The 23,966-nt window shown below is 33.7% G+C and overlaps 1 protein-coding gene across 2 annotated transcripts; it reads right to left on the reverse strand.

The window, feature by feature from the left end:
- Positions 1-18,445: 18,445 nt before the first annotated feature.
- On the reverse strand, positions 18,446-22,689 carry LOC143228141 (uncharacterized). 2 transcript variants are annotated; one of them, XM_076459459.1, is made up of 2 exons: positions 22,586-22,689; positions 18,446-20,820 (listed from the first exon to the last, which is right to left on the reverse strand). In XM_076459459.1, the coding sequence occupies exons 1-2, from the start codon at positions 22,612-22,614 to the stop codon at positions 20,556-20,558; spliced, it is 294 nt and encodes a 97-aa protein (XP_076315574.1). In that variant the 5' UTR covers positions 22,615-22,689; the 3' UTR covers positions 18,446-20,555. The 2 variants fall into 2 exon arrangements, with proteins under 2 accessions (XP_076315574.1, XP_076315573.1); XM_076459458.1 differs by having other exon boundaries at positions 18,446-20,856.
- Between the last annotated feature and the right edge of the window lie 1,277 nt (positions 22,690-23,966).

A 23,966-nucleotide genomic window follows, 5' to 3' on the forward strand; every position in this document is an offset into this window, starting at 1 on the left:
CGGGACTGGAATCCAAACACCATATTGTATTCACAAAATGGTTTTATTTCTTGTTTTGTGAATTTAGTTACCCTAACAGATGTTTAATGTATTCCATTTTATTAACATTTTGTGAAACGAAATTTAATATTTCTAGCACTGATTTATTTAACTGCTTTATTTCATACACAATACATTTGATGTCTGCCTAAATATACTGATTTTGTAGTGCACAAGACATTAAGCAATCTATTTGTTCCATTCATCTAATATTTATCTATAAGAGGTTGGCAGTTCCTGTTTTATCCTGAAATTAAGATTTTTAAAGGAAAACCAAATGTCTTTTAAAAACTAGCTGAAAAGTGCTATGATAACACCTGCTTATATAAAACATTTTCTTCTTTCCTGTATGGACTATAAAACATTTATTGTACGTACGTACTGTAGCTATTACTCCAATTTCTTAAATTTGTTAATTATAAGGATAAATCTTCATTACGTATCTTTACTTCACTTCCATGGTTTAGGAGAGTACACTGGCTTCTTTTCTTTTCGTGATAATAAACTCTAGAAGTATCAGTCTCATAATTAATATACCATCAAATTGTTTTTTCCTAATTCTAAATATTTATTAATTTATATTTAAAAACTACCAGTTATAACTGTCAGTTCATTATTTTATATAGTAAATGGATAACGAGGAACTACTTTTATTGATATTAAAACAATATTTCTCTCACTTTTCTCTGATAATTGATTAATAATATAAATATATGTATTTATACAGCTTTGTACTTTATGTATAAATGGTTCAATCCTACCCATCATTGTTCTTAAACTTTTCTGAATTTTAAAATCTTATAATTACTTAACAAGTAATCATATTTTTGAACATCTTTGGAGAACTCATCTTCACAGTTATTCTTATCATTTGATCCATTATAACAAAACAGTTTTCTCTGTTTTTGCTCCTTCTATCTTCTGTTTTAAATTGTTTTTATTTTCTGAATACGTTTTACAAACTTTGATCCTATTTTAACATATATTTGAATTGTCTTTATTTATTATCTCCAAATCACCTCATTATTTTCTTCTCCCGAGCAAATATCACTTCAGTAATTTACCAGTGTGTCTTATATATGATCATTGATTGCTAAATGTCTTAATAGTCTTGTTACTGAAGAATCAGTTTCTACAAATTACCTGCTTCTGTACTATTAACTTTTAAGAGCTTCAATGACTATTTCCAGACATTTAAAATAATCAGATAATTTTTCGATAACAAATTTAGTCTATAATTTTAAAATATATGTGCTAGAAGAGAGATTTTTCTTTGGATTCTCACAATCACAAATCAAAACATCAAACGGAGCCGTGCAGCTTCAATTTAAAATAACTCTAAATGTGTGCGTTTCACTCTCTTAAAGAGAGAAATAATCTTTACATCCACTACTAACCAAAATCTTAAAGCCAATGAACATAAATAAAAAATATACATTTTGCGTTGTTAAACTCAATCACTTATTTGAATAGAGCCTCGAAAGATGAAAATAAGGAAAGGAAAAATAAAATTAAAAAACCGTTTTAGCATTTAATAGACAAAATGTGAACAATATAAAATTAGCATAAATACTAACTGGTCAAAAGTTTAAGACCATACTGAAACGAAGTGTTAATTGGTAAACACGTAACGAAATTTAGTCATTTGTGTTCAAGCATTAGCATTGTCAACAACTCCCACAGACATCTCCTGTGTTACATTGGGTAAAAACATGGCAAAGGCTAAAAGCTGACAGAGTTTGAACGTGGCAGAATTTTCGAGCTGCAAAATCAAAGTCTCTCTCAACGTTCCATCGCTTGTGAGATTGGGTGAAGTGAAATTGCTGTTGCAAATTTCTTAAAATACTCAAAGGGATGTGGAACGAGAATTTCAAGTGGTCAGCCCAAAAACATTTCGCCGGCGTTGAGTAGGAGAATTCGACGGGTTGTCCGGCAAGACACCATCCGATCGTCGAACCAGATTAAGGTTCTTACGGACGCCTAATACATCTCAAAAACAATAAGACGGTATCAACGAGAGAAAGGCCTTTAAAACCGTAAACGTCTTCAAAGGCCACGCGTCCTTCCACACCACAAAACAGCTCAGTTAAACTATGCTGAGAAGCACCAAACATGGAACGTAGGAAGTGGAAGAAGGTTTTGTTCTCTAATGAGAAAAAAAATGCAACTTGGATGGCCCAGATGGCTTCCAACGTTACTGACACGATAAGGATATCCCACCGGAGATACTTTCTACACGACACAGTGGAGGAGGTTCCATCATGATCTGGGGTGCTTTCTCCTTCCATGGAGCAATTGAGCTTCAGGTTATACAGGAGTTGGCTACGTGGGCATGTTGGAGAGAGCATCCATATTGACTGAAGGCCCTCGCTTGTTTAGAAATGACTGGATCTTTTAGCAGGACAACACTGCAATCCACAATGCCCACAATGGAAATGACTTTTCATGGCGATCAACGTGATTCTTTTGGACTATCCAGCGTGTTCGCCCGAACTGAACCACATTGAAAATGTTTGGGGTGTATGGCAAAGAAAGTCTATAGAAATTGACGACAATTACAATAAGTGCATGATCTTCGTGAAGCCATCTTCAACACATGGAATAACATTTCAGCCAGCCTTCTGTAAATGCTTATATCGACCATGCCAAATCGAATCTTCGCAGTTATTCGCAATGACAGCCTTGTGACTTACTCCTGAGACCTCTTGTTGGGCATATCCTACCCTGTTTAGGACTTGCATGGCATTCATATTTTCCTTAATAAATGCTAGAAAACTTTTTTATTTTTCCTTTTCTTATTTTCATCTTTCAAAGCTCTACTCAAATAAGTCGTTGAGTTTAACAACGCAAAATTTTTTCTTTATGATCATTGGCCTTAAGATTTTCGCCAGCTGTTTATATGGGCTGTGTAGAAATTACCCGTAATAGTAATGAACAGTTATAAACAGTTTGAGGTCAAGAACCAACTAACATAACCTTACCACCCAACCCTTGTCATATAATGTCCCAGAAGAAACTGTTGAAGTAGTTCTGGTTTATTTTTTTCATAAAGTTTTTTTTTCTTGAAGTGTCTGTGTGATAACTGTAAGATTTTAGAAATCTACAAAGTTGATGTTTTCAATACAATTTTGAAAGTTCTTGCCCCTGTAATTTGATATGTTCTATACATCTAAAAGAGGTCTAGAGCGTTTTCAAGCTTAAAAGATATACATAACACCTGGATCTTGGTTTATTAGTTTACAACACTGAAGTCCCTCGCGTTATGTCAAAATAACTGCTGATACATTTATACACGAACATATTAGATAAGGTAATAACTTTTTTTTTTTTTTCTCAAGAAAAAGGTACTGAGTGGGCTTTCCACTATCATCGAAAACCAAGTTTAACACAGCAAATATAAATATCATTCAAAATATAAGAGATATAATCTAAACACATAATGAAAAATAAAACTGTATTACATTTTCACCTCAGTTAAAAATTAAAATGACATTAAATGTAATTGGTTATTGTACATTTTTAGATCAACAATGTCACTTTTCTAAAATTAAAAAAAAGCGGTTTTCCTGGAGTCGACCAGTCACCATTCCATTATTATGCACTTACACATTTCAAAGTGTAACAATATGTTTTAATGTATAAAGTCCTGTAGGGATGATACTTGAATAGTACAGTGCGAAAATGTCAGGACAATAGAATATTTTGTAATTCTTTCCATTTGATAAAGCTAATTCTGCCATGCCATAACTGAGTGTAATCTTGATAGATATAGTTAGGCTTCACTGATTTTGATTGAGCAAGAGTGAGAATACTTATCATTCTTTAGGATTCTCCTATAATTGTACTACTTGAAGGATACTATTTTAATTAACATATTGATAAAATTCATTGTTTGAAAGACTCCGTAATTAAACCTAAAAAAAAACCTTGTTTTACATTATATATTAAGTTTTGTTACTATGCAACAGTCCAAAGAGTTTGGAGAATCTGCAGTAGAGCAACAACTTGCATGAAAGATTTACTTGCTGCTGGTTGGACAAATTACTGCATACTTGAAGTGCTCCCTAAACACTTTCAAGTACATCCGAAAACGTGAGACCGATACAAGTAAATTCGAAAACAGAAAATAAAAAGTAAGAACACCTAAACTCAATGATACCGATGTTAAGTATCTTCGAATATGCATCCCCCGAAAAGAAGGAAGACTACCACTGATCTCAATTATGAGATAAATTACCTTTTACTAAGTGACAGAAAAGTGTCCAAATGTACAGTATCCAGATAACTCAACGCTAATATAATATTTCGTCATATAACAGTTGAAAAACCTTTACTCCAAATATTGTCAATAGACTGAAGTTTGCTAAAAAATTCAAAGACTGGACAGTTGATTTTGGAAAAGAGTATTATGGATGGATGATTCCAAGCTTTAAATTTTATTTTAAAGCATATGTTGTACGTCCGGCAGAAGAAAAGTGAGAAATTCTTCACTTAATGCATAGTGCCAACCATGAAGCAAAGGAGAAGCAGTGTTTTTCTGCTGAGGCAGCAGAAGATATTTGCAAAGTAGATGGAATAATAGAGCAGTTGAAGTACTACTAGATACTGATATTTCATGGTATATCCAACTGTTTCCTAATTATTGGTAACGAATCTACTACGAAGACCACAGATACTCATCTGATCTGCGTAGAATTTACTTACGTTAGAAAAAAGATACTGGAGTCATTAGGTCTCAACCTAATTAAGTAGGTCTGGGTCTTGTTGTATCCCATACTTGAAAAATCAAAGTTACATTCAAAGAAACTTCGTAGAATTGTTTTATAGTCATTTGAAGAAATATTTAAAGAACACAAAAGAACAATAAATATAAACATATGCCAGAAAGACAGTCTGCAGTCACTAAAGCAAAAGAGACACAAAAATAATTATTGCTTGTGATAAATATGAATTTTAATAAACGTGTTGATGTTTTACTTATGACTTACCTTCCTTAGTTTTTGAAAGTAGCCTGAAATACAATTTTTAACTTTGTCTTAACACTTGTGAAGAATACTTTATTTCTACATTATTCCTATATTATTATTTGTATTTTTGGAACTGCCATCCCTACATCATCTTACATTTACAACATATTTTTGTACTTTTTTTAAAGTTTATTGCCGTGATGGAAAGTTAATATGTTCTATGAAGCTGTCTAATGAAATTTAATGTTTCTGGCATTGATTTGTTTTACGCCTTCAACTCATATATTATACATTTATTGGCTACCGAAATATACTGATTGTATAGTGCAGAAGACTTTGGATACTCTATATGTTCCATTCATCTAATATTAATCTATTTCTGGCTGGCAATTCTTCTTTCACCCTGTACTGAAGCGTTTCAAAAGGACACCAACTGTCTGTAAAAACCTAATCTAAAAGTGGAATAATAACACCTGCTTATACAAAACATTGTCTTCTCTCCTATATGGACTGTAATAAATTTATTGTATGTACTCTGTATTTTACCTGAATATTTATGTTTGGTGATATATAAGGAAAAATAACTTTGTTAGGTATCTCTACTTCATTTCACTTCTTTATGACACTACATTGTCTTCTTTTTGTCTTCGAGATACACGATTTTGCATTTTCGAAAAGTGGCTTTTTCAATTTTATATATAATATTTTTCGAGTTCGTTTTGTATATAATTTACATTAATTTTAACTTTATGATAATAAGTAATTAGAAAAGGAATGAGTTGTTGACCTTCTTTGCATGTTTTTGTTAATTTTCTTTCTTTCTTTATATAGGTTAAATTCTCCGTTTATTATAGTTTGTGGAAAATTACACATTCTAAGTGTGAACTTTATATTATGTATAATTTCGTTTAAGTTTAAAAAAGATATTTAAATTCGTTTACGTTTTATTTTAAAGTACTAATATAAATACATTAAAAATAAGTTGATAAACTATTGAACATTTCACTTCTATTTTGAACCATCAAACTGGTTTGTATTGAAATTCTAAAGATTTATTTATTTACATATTTAATAAAAATGACTTTAAATACGTGGATGCAATAAACACGAGTATTTATTTAAATATTATTCAGTAACAGTCCATTAATCATTTTATACATTAACTGGATAACGAGAAAATACATTTATTAGTTAGTGATAAGTAAGGTAAATATGTATATATGTATACACTATCTGCAACTAGAAAAAAGGAAAGAAATGATATAAAGGTATGTTAACCTCTTATAAACTGAACTGTTTCATTACACAGAAAAAGTAATTTTTATCAACTCCAGATTGCATTGCATTTGATAGTGTAATTTGTGTGTTATCATAGGTTTTTAAAAGCAAATAAATATTATGTAAACAGAAAACCTACAAATAAGAATACATTTGCTTCAATTCGTATTCAATTCAATTTGAGTCGGAGTTTCAAGGTCGTCGTCAAGCGGAGCGGACGTGCAAGTCGAGAGTTGCGAGAGACGTACTATAGAGACAAGGAATATTTTGCTTAAGTGCTTTATTTTCAAGTTTTACTTTAAAAGGTTTACCCTTAGTCCTTGTCAGGACTAGTAAAACGAATAGGATGAAGAGGAGAAAGATCGTAACACGATCTAATGGAAACGCGCTAACGAACGAGGAGATAATAGAAATGCTGAATGAGATGATCGAAGGACCAGCCTCAGAATCCCCGGGCAGTTCGACAGAGAGTGACTACTCAGGATCAGAAGATATAACAAGACAAGAATCACAAGAAGCAAAAACTACCACGAACAAAAGGAGGCTGAAGAAGAAAAAGGATAAGGTAAATATAGTTTCGAACAATACTACTAACCTTAACTCTAATAACACTAACCCTGGTACTAACAATACTAAAAATTCCAGTGTCAGTAACGCAACTAATGTAAGTAATATCAAAGCCACTAGTTCTAATAATAACAATGCCACTAGTTCTAGCAAAAATAACGCAACTAACCAGGATACTAATAATATCGCTAACAGTAACATGGATAACGCCACTAACTCTAAAAACACCACCGCTGTTATACAATCACACGATTCTCCTCAATACAGAATCCCAACTCTGTTCATTGAAGGAATAAACAACACAACACGCATCCCTCAGATAGTAAAACAACTGAGGGCTTATTACCCGGGCATCCTGTTTAAGGACATTAAACGTCTTCCCAACGGAAGAATTATGTTAAGATGCACAGAACCACACAAGTTTGCACATATTTTGGCCCACTGGCCCAAGGATGCCTTCGGGGTCCAAGCCACCATCAACACACCAAAGTTAACTGTTATTATCAGAGGTGTCGATTTCGACATCGAAGATAACGAGATCACAGAGGAGTTAAAAACACAAAACATTGTAAAATCAGATGGAATCATCTCTTTCAGAACGAAACAAAAAACGCCACTGGTCAAGGTAACCGTGAACAATAAAGATGATCAGGACAAACTATTAAAAAACGGTTGCCTCTTATTCTTCAAAAGACACACGACCGAACCGGAGAAAACACACCAAAAGCCTATTATACAATGTTAAATGTCAAAGGTTCGGACACACGAAAAACAATTGCATGGCCAAAGACAGATGCGTGAGATGTGGCGGACCTCACGAAGTTGCTCAGTGTCCTTATGAGCGTAACCAAGTGAGATGCGCAAACTGTCAGGGCCCTCACGCAGCCAGTTACAAAGGCTGCCCTAAATACACTCAGATACGAAACAAAATTATTTTCAAAACCACTAACAGTAACAAACAAACCCTCGACACACAGATCACTAAACAACCCTTACTACAAACTCCAACAGACACACAGATCACTAAACAACCATTACTACAAACTCCAACAGACACTCATATCACTAAACAACCATTACTACAAACTCCAACAGACACACAGATCACAAACTCTCGGCCACAACCAACACGTACATACGCAGACGTCACACGCTCGAAAACAACACATACATTCAACCCCACAGAATTCACCACAAATTTATTAGCAATGCTAATAGAATTGAGTGAATTCCCTATATTTGAATCAAGGCACGAATCACTCAAGGCTCTTTGTAGCCTTGCAAGTTATTACTTTCACCTTCCCCATCTCAAACCACACCATCTTTCACTTAAAATTCATGCAAGGGAAGTAAAACAACACAATGATACAACACATTAAAATTTTACACATCAACTGCCAAGGAAACCTCAAAGATAAAAGAATAGAAATATACAACATAAACAAACATATAAATGCCAACATTATCATCGTATCAGAAACACTCTGCATAGAGCAGGGGTGTGCAACAGGCGGCCCGCGGGCCACAACCCGGCCCGCCAAGCCATTTAGTGTGGCCCTAGTTGTTGTAATCTAACCATGTGGCCTGATCTGTAATCCAACGCAAATGGAATATTTTTAAAAGCATCGATCCTACGGGATTCCCAGGCTTCGACTCGACAAACTTCTAAAATTATCTTTGCTAGAGAGGAGCAGGCCGAATTCGATTGGTCGGCCTCCTTAGGGCATGAATAGGTGACGTGCACTAGCACTATTGTCTACGACTCAACGTCATGTCCTGAACCTCGCCTTCGCCCGCTGGCGACAATTTTCCCTAACCTCTGCTGTCCGTCATTCATTATTGGTGAAAATTTTATTACCTTTTACAGTTACTACAAGAGATTGAAGGTAAATTGATTATTATTTAGCATATTGTTGTGACTTTACTGAATTTATTAAAATTTTTGCTTTCAGATGCATCTGATTCTATGTACAGTGTGACCTCTGTACGTTCTTTACCCTCCCCGCGAATAGCGAAAAACCGCGAATATTGGATGCAGTTTTAAAACGTATATGTATGCGATTATATACTATATGAAATGCTTCCCAAACACTAATGATACTTATACTCATTGATGCAGTAATAATGTAGCAATATTGCATACTGTTATGTATTTCACTAAATTGTACCGTGCGTTACCGGGCTGTGCTTTGCCGTTTGCGTTGTTGGGGAAGCTGAGGCAGTCAGCCAATAGCAGTCCAATCTTGTTTGGTGAAGACGACAATTGATAAAAACGGCTTGATTGAGTAAATACAACAGAAATCTCCTCGAAAAGCCCTTTCAGTCTCTGTGACCTACAAAAAACGCAGTTCGCGCATAACCCGCGAATATGCGGGGCCGTGAATGGCGAACCGCGAATAGGCGAGGTCACACTGTATTTTGCTATTCTCAATTAATTTAAGTACCGGAAGGCTATGATCGGGATGCCAATTTAGAAACATGTGTTTCTGTCCATAAGAGGTTCCATGTGTAAATAAATTCTATGTTTTTTCTACTTTGCTATTTTCGTGAGAATAATTTTTGTTTTGATTTCAGGGCTAGTAAAATGTCAGCAGTTAAGAAACGAAAAATTGATGATGAGGGAAGGTTATTCAACAGTGAATGGTGCACAAAATATCTTGTTGTCCCACATAATCAAGGTGTTGTCTGCCTCGTCTGTCAAACTACAATTGCAGTCATGAAAGAGTACAATATTAAGCGACATTACGCAACTAAGCACTCCTCCCAGTTTGATGAAATTGTTGGTCAGGCACGAAAGGACAAAATTGAACATTTAAAACATCCATTGAAAAGCAACAAGGTGTTTTACCACTTTCAAGAAAAATTCAGAACTGGTGACAAAACTGAGTTTTAAGCTTTGTGAATGTATGGCAGAAAAGGGAAAGCCTTTCAGTGATGGAGAATTTATTAAAATTGTTTAACAATATTCACAGAATATGCATGTCCAGAGAAAAAATATTTGGTGGAGCAAACTAGCCTTTCCCGCTTTACTGTCTCACGCAGGACAAAAGATCTTTCAGAGGACATCAAAGAAACTTTGAAAGAGAGATTGAATTCGTGTGAAGCTTTCAGTCTGGCTTTGGATGAAAGCACTGATATCAATGACACATCCCAACTTGTCATTTTCATCAGAGCTGTTACTGCAGGCTTTGATGTTTTCGAAGAGTTTTAGATATGGCAAGCCTTTCCTCCACAACCACAGGACAGGATATTTGTGAACAAGTGCTTAAGGTTGTAGAAAAGTTTGAACTGAATCCTTATAAATTATGTGGTGTTACAACAGATGGTGCTCCTTCCATGACAGGTAGGACAAATGGATTCACCAAGAAATTTCTAACTGCAATTGGAGCACAAGACGTAGTTGTAAGCCATTGCATTATTCACCAAGAGAGCTTGTGCACCAAAGTTCTGGATTTTGCAGAAGTTATGAAAATGTCGTCCAATGCGTAAATTATATTCGAACACGAGGATTAAATCATCGACAATTTAAAACTTTTTAGATGAGCTGGACAGTGAGTATTCAGATGTTTTGTACTTCTCTGCTGTACGTTGGCTTAGTAGAGCTGCTACTTTGAAGAGATTCTGGAATCTGCGAGAGGAGATTAAGTTCTTCATGGAGAGCAAACGTCAGAATGTGGACTTCTTGAGCAATGAGAACTGGCTGAATGACTTAGCATTCCTCACAGACATTACACAGCATCTGTCTGATTTAAACTTAAAACTACAAGGGAAAAGTCAACTTGTGAATAAGTTGTTTGAGCATATTTGTGCTTTTGAGAAGAAATTGGAACTTTTCCAGGTTCAGTTGAGAAGAGCCATATTGACCCATTTTACATGTCTTGCAACCAGGAAACTGGAATTTCCTAATCTGGATTGCAACAAATATGGAACCAGTGTACAAAAGCTGCGTGATGAGTTTGCAAACAGATTTCCAGATTTCAGACAAACTGAAATTAGATTGAAATTGTTCGCTCAACCTTTTGATTTGGCAGTGGAAGACAGTCCTGATGATTGCCAAATGGAACTCATTGAACTGTAGGCTGACATGGACACTAAAAGGAAATTCTCTGAAAACAGTTTGCTAGACTTTTACAAACTCTGTGTACGTGAAAAGTTTCCCAATTTGTCCCGTCATGCACAAAGAATTGCCTCCCTTTTTGGTAGCACCTACTGCTGTGAGCAATTTTTCTCCAAAATGAAGCTAATCAAAACCAAATGTAGAAGTCAGCTGACTGATGAACATTTGACCAGTCAGTTAAGAGTGGCAACCACTTCTGTCAAAGCTGATATTGACAAGCTCTGCAAGGACTCTAAATTTCAAGTGTCGCACTAAAATGATCACTCATGCAAAAATATAAAATATTATTGCTTGCATTTTGAGAATTTTTTTTTAATTTATTGTGCATGTACACGAATAAGCTTGTTTTTTAAGTTGCCCCGCTTGATTAATGAAGTTGGTTATATGGCCCACCGACGAAAAATGTTGCACACCCCTGGCATAGAGAAACAAAATACCACAATCCCCGGATTCATCACGCACAGCATACCTTACTCAGAAAACAACAGAGGTATAATAGCCTACTTTACTACAGAATTTTCGCATTTACTATCAATAGAAGATTCCTTTAGATCTAACATAAATGAAACTATTTTTTGTAATATACACTTTAACAACCGGCTAACTAGTCCGATTCTAGCCATATATTGTTCACCATCTAAAGATATTGACATTAACTTCCTTCAAAAATGTGTAAATCGCAAACTCAAACCAATTATTATTGGGGATTTTAATTCTCCGCATACAGAACTAAGGGGAAACAGAAACACACGCAGAGTTTTGTGCATAAAAAATTTTCTTTTTTAGTAACAAAATGCACCTAATTAACGACCATACACCTACACACTTTTCAGCCGCCAACGGCTCATACGATGTACTTGATTTCATCATAGCACCCAAGGACACAGTAAACAGAATCTCTAACTTTAAAGTACATGATGAAATCACGAGTGACCACTTCCCCATTTCATGTATGATTCACCCTCGCCACCCTGCCGTGGCGTACGTGCCTCCCTCTGCATACCCAATACCAAAACTGACTGGCTCACTTTCAATGCTACACTGGACCCTACCCCACCCAAGTGAACATGCTAACAACAAGACAGAACTAGACAATTATGTAAATCAAGTTACAGAAGCCATAAAAAACACAATTCCTAAAACAAGAAGAAAGCAATCACATAATGAATGGACTCTAACACCAGAAATTCACGCACTAATAATCAAACGCAGACAATTAAGACGAACACACTATATTACACGTGATCCATCTATCAAAACACAAATCAATAGAACAAATGCAAAAACTAAACAAGAAATTAAAACAACAAAAGAAACTAATTGACAAAACTTCTGTAAAAAATTAGAAAAAATCAAGAACAATCCAAAAGAATTTTGGAAAAAATTCAAGAGTATTGCTTCAGACAAAAACACAAATCACATGCTACAACATATCACACACAACAATAAAATCGCAAGGACGGACGTAGAGAAAGCCGACCTATTAGCTGACTACTACAAATCCTCCTTTAGCGACCTAAATTCAGTAGACTTTGACGCACAACACCAACATCATGTCAACAAGTTCATAAATACAAACCAAGCTTCATTCTCACCACGGTTCCCTGGCGAGACGCTAGAGGCATACTCAAATTCATTCAATAAAAAAGTAACCATAACTGAACTAAAAATTAATATCAAAAACTTGAAGAATACTTCCCCCGGACATGACCAAATTCCAAACATTATTCTGAAAAAAAGCTCTACTCTCCTATTACAACACCTCACAAACATCATGAACATTTCACTAGCAACTGGATATTACCCTGACACTTGGAAAAAATCCATTATAACCACGATCCCAAAGAAACAAACCAACAGAACTAATCCAGATAATTTCCGTCCTATCAGTCTGTTAAGCTGCCTTGGCAAACTGATGGAGAGAGCTATCTCCAACCGTCTTCTCCATTTTGTGAATCAAATAACATCCTTCCAGAATCCCAAAATGCCTCCAGGAAAAACAGGCAAACAACAGATCACCTCACGCGACTAACCGAATCAATCTATAAAGCTTTCAACAACAACCAAGTAACCATTGGGGTATTCCTAGATGTCAAAATGCATTCGACAGCGTATGGCACAATGCCATCAAATACAAACTAAAACACCTGAAAATAAATCCCACTATAGTTAAATGGATTTCAAATTTCTTAACAGATAGAACAGCACAAGTAAAAGTCAATAAAACTATATCTAAATCATTTAATATAACCGCAGGAGTGCCCCAAGGATCAGTCCTCTCTCCACTTTTATATATTATTTTCGTCAGTGACATACCTTTCCCAAATCTAACATACACGCATAATTCACAATACGCAGACGACATCGCTATCTGGAGCACCTCCAGAAACCCAGTGATGGCCATGTCTCGCGTACAAGAATCACTGAACAACGTCTCAACATGGAGTAACAAGTGGAGAGTAGTGTTAAATCCAACCAAAACACAAGCAATCACCTTCTACAGGAAATTAAAAAAAAAAAATTATCACTCGGAAATACGACCATTAACATGAGCAAAAACATCACATTCCTTCGCATCACTTTCGACACAAAACTAACATGGAAAAACATGTTAACTACATACACTCATCAATTAGAAAACGGATTTCACACCTAATGACTCTAACCAGTAGACAATTGAAATGTTCACCAAACACCATTATCCAAATAAACAAGGCTTACATCCGTCCACTAATAAAGTATGGATGTCAAGTAGCATACAATATGTCAAACAACACACTCCAGAAAATCCAAGTTCAACAGAACAGAATACTAAGATCTGCATTCAGTCTACCGTCATTCACGCCAGTAAATTATATACATCAAATCAGTAACTTACTAACACTAAGAGATAGACTAACCGAAATATCACACAAATATTATATAAAAGCAGAAAACAGAAACAAACTAATGGCATCACTATACAAATTAACTAGTGCACCAACAAAATACATTTCACCTTACAACATATTTCAAGAATCACAAATTACACAACAAAGTATCTAAAGAACTAAACTCATGTTAATAATATGTATTCTCTTTTTCAGATATCGGGCACAGGACAGGCAAAACTTTCGGCGCCTGTCTTATGAAAGTGGGTTTTCTTGGGGCACTCCGTTTCCCCACAGCAAAAAACTTAGGCATTGGATTTTAGATCCCAGCCCAAGCAACTTTATTGCCAAACCCTGATTCGGGTCGTTTGAGTTCATGTTCAAAACTAAACCTAATAACCTTTCACGAAAGGGGACGAAGAGGAACCACAACGTTCCTAAACACCCCAGTTGGAGAGAGAATTCTTACGATTTCTCTCTCTAAACTAAACCCTGCCACGTTAGTCTGCGTTTGCATTCAATTCGTATATTTGTCAATTGCTAAAATAATTTACTTTCTTATCAGTAGGATAAAGAACGCACGATTATTTTACGTTTGCTGAAATAATCTAACCATGTTATATATCTGACTAACCTACCATTAAATCTGGGCACAACACCGAATTTTCTAATGTTTTGTCATCAAATGAAGGCTTGTACAATATATATAGTTTCCTGTAAATGTCTGTTAGAGAATATGATTTGTAAAATCGATTTAATAGTTAATATAATATTATAACAGAAAATAAGACAATATCGGCTACTTTTAAAATGTTTCAATTTCAATGTTGCGTTTTTCAAAATATTAATACTCCTTTTTATATATGTGTTTAAAGTACATCAAAAAATTCAGTTAGATAACGTCTTGTCGACATCCAACTTACATGTATGAATATGGTATAAAAATTAGCAAAATTATGTGTTTAAAGAGCTGTTACCATGGTGACTGAAGCACAAATATACACTGTTAATAAAAAAAAAGACTTACGTAAATTTACTTACCTCACACACGGTTCAAACTTTTATTTTGCTTTTTGTAATAATGTACACAAATCAATCATTCTCTATTTTAACTCTCATAACAACAGTGTGTGTATATGTATTGCTTTTGTTGGTTGGAATAGATAAAACACGTAGACTAAAGGAAAATACCTTCTACTCATATCAAACCATCATTCGTAATGTTCGTCTATGGTAAACCTTCTATTACCTTCCTTAAGTGAGAATCTAATCAAGCAGAGAGCTTACCCAAATAAGATAAATTAGATGCCGCTATCGTTCGCTAGTATGGATTTGTCTAATCCTAAATATCAAACAGGTGAAGAATATGGAAAGCAGCTATCATTCGTCTGTATTAAAATGACCAGTCCAAGAGATGAGTCACATGAAGAGCATGGAATATCGCGTTCGTCTGCCAGTATAGGCTTAGATAACCACAAAACTCAATCACTTCAAGAATCTCAAGTGAGACCAGTTGTCCAATTTTATTCCCTGTTGTTGTGTTCACTGAGAATTTCGGGTCTTGATCTTCTTTATCCATGCAATGGTTCATCAGTCCAACGAATATGTTGGAAAATATGTAAACTCAGAATGGTTTGGAACGTCGTAATATTTATTTATGTTTTGTGCTACTTAGGTTATAGCATTTCTCTTTACGTCATCAACATTAAAGGTAACAGTTTATGGCTTATTATATGGATTTTAAGAAACATGAGCTCTTTGTTAACGATGATTATTTTTCTATTTAATAAACGAAATATTGTAATATTATTGGAAGCCATAAACAAACATTTAATTTTCACAGACAAGAATTTATTAACAAAAGTAAAGAAATTCTGTTTGTATTCCATAATTACTGGATGGACTTATGTAATCATATTCTTTTTAACTTCATTACTGAGCTTATTAACGAATGATAAAGTGAATAATATTTTAGAAGAAAGCTATTTTGGCTTGACAGTTAATAGTTTTAGTGGGAAATGTTTTGCATACTTATTGCTACTTCTAGACTGGGGATTGTACAGTATTGTTTTTTGGGGAGTTCTCGTGTTTGGTCCAATTTTTTATATATCTCTTTCTATAGCAGTAGAAATGTGTTTTAAAACGTTTAACTCCAGAACTATGGAGCTGACGAACTCTCAAGACCCTACTGTTCTGGAACACATTACAGAACTGTCATACAGATATGACAAACTTCGAGAATTGATAGATCAAACGAATACTTGTCTGTCATTTGCTCCCCTGGTGTGGTATAGCGTTTTACTACTGATTACTTGCTTGGAAGTGACACATTTATTAACATACTCCTCAATATCGAAACTTTATTGGATATTTGACATATCTACATATGCTCATCTGTGGATTGTATTTCTCGGAACAACTGTTGCTGCAGGAAAGCTTATGAAGACGTCACAGTTGTCTGGAGTTCTTGTTCAACGTTTGGCGAGAAAAATTAATGTGACATCACCTTCTCTTGTCTTTTTCAGTTCCAAATACTGGAGAAACAAGTATCTAATCCAGTTTCCCTTACAGCAGGAGGCTGTCTTGCTATATCAGAGAAAAGTATTTTACCTGTTGTCGGTGTAATTTGTACTTATACTGTGTTGTTGATTCAATTAACACCAGAAGCGTTAAACAAGATTACTGGTCAGTAGTGCTAAAAAGTACATTAAGAAGAAATGTTCTTTTTCTTTTTCAAACTCGTCGTTTCAATACTATTATCACTTTATGAAACAAATAATTTAACACTTATTGGAAATTCAATTTTATAAATGAAATATACAGTTTTTTAGTCTGACACCATTTGTTAAAACGTTTTACACAAATTGTGTCTGGATAACACAGACTCTCTCTTTAAAATTGTATTTATTTGTACGTGGGTTACTTTGTATGTGGTAATGACGATCACACGTGATATCAATTGTTTGCACTTCTGGATAGTGGCTGTTTGTCTTTACATGCATCAATATAAAATACTATAATTTAAACTCATTGATTTTGTACTTGAGACCTGTAATTTATGTTGTGATTATATTCTGTTTCAAATAAAGTTTTAAAAATAATATTTGGAATGATGAATTTTATTGGTATATTGGTTGTTTGATTAAAACTTAAAACAGAAATATTTACAATTAAATATTTGACTTCCTTTTGGTAAATCATAAAATAAATCAACATTTCATTATCATTTGTTATAAAAGTAAGTTAATTTTTTTTTACTTTCTTGAGTTATGTTGTTCAATAATAAGTTAATAAACTGAATATTAGACATATATCTGTAAGTATAAGCTTACTGTTTAATAATTTGAGATACACCGAGAACAAAGAGTACTGGTGTACTATCTCATTTGAATAATTACACGAATTTCATTTAATCGTATGAAATCTGTAACAATTATTTCTTAACGTTAAGTATTTTACAGTAAATACAGAGACGGTTAAATAAGTTTGTTTTTGGAATTTCGCACAAAGCTACTCGAGGGCTATCTGTGCTAGCCGTCCCTAATTTAGCAGTGTAAGACTAGAGGGAAGGCAGCTAGTCATCACCACCCACCGCCAACTCTTGGGTTACTCTTTTACCAACGAATAGTGTGATTGACAGTTACATTATAACGCTCCCACGGCTGAAAGGGCAAGCATGTTTAGAGCGACGAGGATTCGAACCCGCGACCCTCGGATTACGAGTCGCACGCCTTACGCGCTAGGCCATGCCAGGCCTCCAAAGGCGAGCATGTTTTGGTGCGACAGGGATGCGAACCCACAACCCTCGGATTACGAGTCGAATGCCTTATCAACTAGGCTTTGCCGGGCCTAGGTTAAATAAGAACACCCTTATCTTAAGTTTTCGTTGTTTTTTAAAGTTACGCATATCAATCACACAGATTACTTCTCACAAAATATTTATCCATAAGTGTGTGTTTCAGTATATTACAACGACGAACACCCGTGATACTGCTTAGTTTTTACAGAAGTGTGAACTTTGGATAATGAAAAGTATCCTTTAAAATACAAAACCTTTTAAGTTTGTGAGTCTTGTTTTCGAACACCAAATAAAGACAAATAATTTTTATTTTATTTCCACTTTCATAAGAAAATGAGATTTGGCTGCTAGTATTTTTATCAATAGATATATATATGAAAAAAATAAAAATGTTTGTTTGTTTGTTGAATTTCGCGCAAACCTACACAAGGGCCATCTCCGATAGCCGTTCCTAATTTAGCAGCGTAAGACTAGAGGGAGAGCAGCTAGTTATTACTACCCAACTACAATTCTTGGGCTAATATTTTACCAACGAATAGTAGGATTGAACGTCACATTATGTCGTCCCCATAGTTGAAAGGGCGAGCATGTTTGGTACGACTTGGATTCGAGGCCGTGACCCTCGGAATTCTGTTAGGAATGAGACCTACATTTGTTCACGTGATCAAATATATTGAAATCAGTTTATTGCTAGTTATATAATTAATGAGAAAAAATATGCTACTTCAGAAAAAGAGAAATTCTTTATTGTTATTAATTGAAGAAAAATATGTAAAATAATCTGTACATAAAAAGCTAAGTAGCCCGTTTCCCATCTTCTAGGATATTTTCATGATACATAATTACCTTTCACCAAGTGCAATTAAATCTAAAGTTACTAAAATATGTTTATATTGTATCAATTTATTTCTTGTATTATTGTTATTATTTTAAACTCAGGAAGGCTTAGCAGTTGTAAAAGGTGTAACTCGAATGTGCAGGTAATGTATTAATGACATTTATTTACAAATCACAACCACTATTCACAACTCTTATGTAAAGGGCAGAATATATCACAAATATGAACACTAATGTGAAAAAGTAATTCCATCAATCTCGTTTTATTACCCCAAAATAAGTAACTTTCAGATGGCTTAAAATCATACTAATCAATCTTACAATACTGGCTCAACAGATGACTATACGTGTTGCTAAAAGTTGCCTTTTGTATAGTCCATCAGCTCATAATACACTATATAATATATAATATTAAAAATAGATACCTTCAATGTTGTATTAAATTGTACGTCTACTTGGAAGTTACTAAGTACAGGGGACTATTTTACACATGTAAGCAGAAAGATCTGAGTCAACCTCCTACTCTTTCATAGAGAGAACAAACTAAAAACAAAATTCGGAAACTCCAACATAGAAAAATATCTTAATCTTTAGAACAAATATTACAATCTCTTGGCTAACTAGATGAAAATAATTGCAGTTAATCCAGAGAACCTTTATTATTCTATTCTTAACAACATATATTTTCAAGTAATCTATTCATTCAAACTTGAGAGACCATCAAACCTTTTACCGTCCCATTTGTGATCTCCTGTTAAATATTTTTACAAATATAGTTTTCTTTCGTTTATATTATGTGGTAGTCAAGTGTTTCTGTCAAAAAAAATCAATATTTTCTGTCATGAGCTTCAGAAAAGCTCAAATATTAACAACATTTAGAATAGTTAATAAATATTAAATATAATTAGCTATTTCTATATTATTTGTTCTCTTACTTCCATGTAAAAACTTAATAAATATAAATACTAACATTGATCTACTCCTTAAAACTGACAGATTAGAATTTCAAGTCAGTCAGTTCTCTTTGTTAAGCGATCGTTCTTCCCTAAACATCCTCGTCAATAACGAAGCGCTACAATACTATGTTAAAAATAATAAAGGATGTTCCAACTTCACCCGACAGACTATATAAAGGTCACAGACAGATCTTTACATTTCTTTTATCACTATTTAGATACAATATAACAAGGCATACAAAAATGTTTGAAACTTATATGATCTTGGATAAAATATAGGTATGTATGTTAGTGAAGGACTTTTGAAAACAGTTATAAGAATAAGGAAAAATAATGAAACTTTCGACAAAGGTATTATTTGAAATGCATAAATGTTGTTAATATGTGGTTTGGTAACCACCAATGACGTGCCCTTGATCAGAGCACAGTACGTTACAGGTATTAGGGTCTGAAAATCTTTAACTCTTGCATTGACTGACACAATGTAGGCCTCCGCACCTGACAAACCAATGTGTGGTTTTGAAGGCTTCATGGGTGTGGCACATCGCTGGCTGTTAAGACGTTACGACTGCTAGATAGGATTTATCGATTTCGAAGGGGTATTTTTTGTGATCCACAGGGTAACACCGTTGGTCAGTAGACTCTTAGCTTATTATGAATCCTGTAATGACAACTTCATTAGAGTGGATTCCATACCTGTTTTGTAAGATTTCATCATTTCTATCTTGATAGGTTTAATTCGTCTTCAGATAATACCAAGTGTGATTCCTTTGATGATGATTGATGTTCTTTACTGTGGGGCTCCTGGAACGTTGTTTGAAATTTTGCTTCAGTTAAAGGCATATGACGGCGAGGATTTGAGAAGTACTGGGTGGTGTTATGGCTAATTGGATTTGACGACTGTCTCCCCCCATTGGTAGACTCCTAGTTTCGGGGAATTGGATTTCATGGAAACATGTTTAATGTCCAAGGCGTTTAACGGTTGATGGAAGTTGGCGGGTAGTCCTTCGATTATAATTATGGTGGAATTAACTGGGTTGTTTGCTTTGGTGAATTTGGTACGTGAATTGGTTATTTTACTCTGTGGTTGATGTTTTACCTGAGAGATAAACTTAATTAGATACCTTACCTTTGTTCACTACCTTCGTTAGTGGTTGAATAAGGGTATTTCGTACAGTTGTGGAGAAAGTTAGCTGGATGTAGATATAGATTTGACTGCGTTGTCAAATTCGTAGCAGTATCCGGAGAGCTTCCGTAGACCGCTTTCGATACGGTCCGGCGTAAAATGGCAAGTCGTTGCGGCGAAGTGAGGATAGGTCCTGATGGACGTGTCATTGGCGAATACTGTTTTTCTTCTTTATGACGAATGTGTGTGTTGGAATGTTTAGCTCTGTTAAAAATTGTTCTTGATAGGTCGATATAAAATCTTAAATATGAGATAAAGAAAGTCTTACCTATCTTTTACCTCTTATCTGTGAATGAATACAATACAATATCAGTAAATACCAAGTTCAAAATATTGATCAATACCAGTCAAATGAGTCCATTCTAAATAGAAGTCTCTGACGTTGGTTCTGCCATACATAAAGTCTCTTTGAGTTTTAGAATCATTCAGGAGAGACATTGAGTCCGTACATTCATGTGACATTAGAAGTCTGCTAACTGAATGAAAAATGTATGTCATTGCAATTGACAAAGCACAAATAACTCACTATACAGACTTGTTCTTAACAACAACGACACAAAAAACAAATATAGGGTTTTTAAAGAATAATTATAAATATTTTGAAAGCTATAATTGAAATTCTAGTTTAATTTGCTGACCTTCTTGTACTGTTTTAAAACTGGTTTATAAAGTGTTTTTAAATTCATTAAAATTCGCATACTTCTCTAACATGTCGTATAACGTGTAATTAGTAAAACAGATAAATACTTTTCATTTTTATCAACTTGGCAACTAATAAGTCATTATTGTGCATTTATTATCAAAATAACCAAACTCTGTTATATATAACAGCGAGAGTCCTATATCCACAGTCACCTCCAAGACAAAGAGTACAATTTATATCCCACGTTTTAGCTTGTACCCTGGTTTCCTTTCAATTAGTGTACAGTTTTTATTTTTGTTTCGGGTTCTTTTTGGTTATAACAAACTTATATAATTATTCAGGTCATGATTTGCTGTTTTTAACGCAGTCCTACCTTTTGATTTTGTTTTAATTTACTTATCAGTTTTAATATTCTCTTAAAGTACACACTTGTCTCTATGTTGTCTTTAATAACTAAGTTTGTGATCAAAATGATTTATAGACATATATTTCATTAGTCGACATTACACTGTAAAACATGCCAAATAAAATATACTAACAAACATTTGTGCTGAAAGTATCGCCTACTTGGTAAACATTTTAAGCAAACTCTCTCATATAAACGTACTAAAATCTAATCAATATTCATACAGAAACTAACGTATTACTAGCAACAGGTATTTTATAAAGTATATTGTTATCACGAAGAGTATTTTTTGCAATTTTAATATTTTGTAAGACTCCGTTAAATGCTTTATTTTAATTTTAACTTTTATATATTTTAATTTTTTTCTGTTATTCTAATTAATCGAAATATAAAATATTTTGTTGTTTATAAATAAATTGAGGAAATGTTGATTGTTTCTCAAACCTTTATTTATGACAACCTTATAACATTTAAATCTGTCTCTGTCCAGAGTAACAGTTTCTGAGAGTTTGGATATATAACTTTTAACAAAATTTGAAATATTCATGTGCTTACAAATGTTTAACGTAATCACTCCAGTAACATGTTTCAAGTGTAAATAATAAATGTAATACATTGTGAAATAATAATTTGCTCTCACAACAGATACAAATACCTACAATATGCAATTAACCAATATGACACATCAATTTTGAAACACTTAAGTTCTAATTATGATTATGTTGCTAAGTTCTACATGTTTAACATACAAATACCACTGACTTTACTTTCCTCTATACTCTGTGTAGATTAAATACACTTGTGTTAGGTATAACCTTAAAATTACAACACATGACATATAGAATAATTTGTTGTATTTTACAGAATTTTTGCTACATTTTATAAAACGTTTATCAGCTCATAACATATACATTACTGACCTTTGTTTGTACAGTTTTAAGGCCTGCATATAGTCTCAAAATATAAACCATGGGTGGTTTCAGACAGCTTATTCATGAAGAGAGATACAGAAATCGAATATCCTGCAGCAAAATAAAAAGAATGAAAGATGAAATCCCACAACTCACTTATCTTCTAATTCCATATTTGTTGCTTATTTATGATACATTTTGATAATCTTTAAGTACATTCATTATGTGAAATATTCTATTCTAATAGAAAAGTTCAAAACAAAATGTTTCTATAATAAAAATAATAAACTGGGATAACATATGGGTTGATATGGTTTTACAACAGTTAGTTTTTGTCTGATATACTATAGTACCAGAATTTACAGAGAAAGCAGTAAAACTATTACATGAAACACATAATATATTGATATACATTTTAATTTTTATTTGATAAAAAATTAAGGGCCAAAGTGCACAAATTTAAAATAACTGTCTGCCTCCATAAAAATTTAATAACTAGCAATGTTTTCCAAATGTCTTTATGCATTACATATATATAAACATACATACATATAAACACACACATACATATATACATACACATCCATTCATTCTTATAAATAATTAAAATTTAACAATAGATAGCTAGTTAGACATGGTATTTGACACAGAGAAAAGCAACTGAGTATTTATTTGCTATACTACACAATAAAAGCTAGTGACCTACTTTTCAGGTTTATATGGCTATTGCTTTTGAAATTCTTTATTATATATCCTTTCTATTCAAGTAGGGTGATACTGTCTGGTTTCAAGATTAAAATATGTCAAAAAGTAGTGAGTGGCAATTATACATTGTGAGTCTTCAAGATTTGGTCGTCAAATGAAAAAAAATTAAACTACTGGTGTTGACTGGGCATGAAAATTAGTTGATAAATGTTAGCTTTATTTGTTTAATAAATATACAGACATATACATATATATTGCTAAGCTAGAGATTACACATACAGGACCAGCATGAAAGTAGGTTAGTTGTAATAATTGAAAACTCTTGGCATGGCTTTTAACACAGAGTACAGACTTCATACTTTACAGTTTTAAGTGCAGTGTTAGTATAAGTTTATAAAACTTATGAACTACACCATCAAATAATGGTTGGTTCGTTGATTTGGTATCTTATGGCACAAAGCAGCTGGCCTATCTGATGAAAAGTTAAAGTAAATTTAGTAAAATTCATAAAAGGAAATTAAGGTAAAACAAAACAAAGTTTAAAAAACACATAAATATCATAAAACCAATGTTTACATCTAGTCTACAAAATCAAGAGAAACCTACAGTAATTCAAGTTGTAAAGGACGTTCTATAGCGTGACTGTAGGCCCGGCATGGCCAAGCGTGTTAAGGCGTGCGACTCG

Source organism: Tachypleus tridentatus, chromosome 10 (genome assembly GCF_004210375.1).
Source record: "Tachypleus tridentatus isolate NWPU-2018 chromosome 10, ASM421037v1, whole genome shotgun sequence".
Classification (NCBI taxonomy): Eukaryota; Metazoa; Arthropoda; class Merostomata; order Xiphosura; family Limulidae; genus Tachypleus; species Tachypleus tridentatus.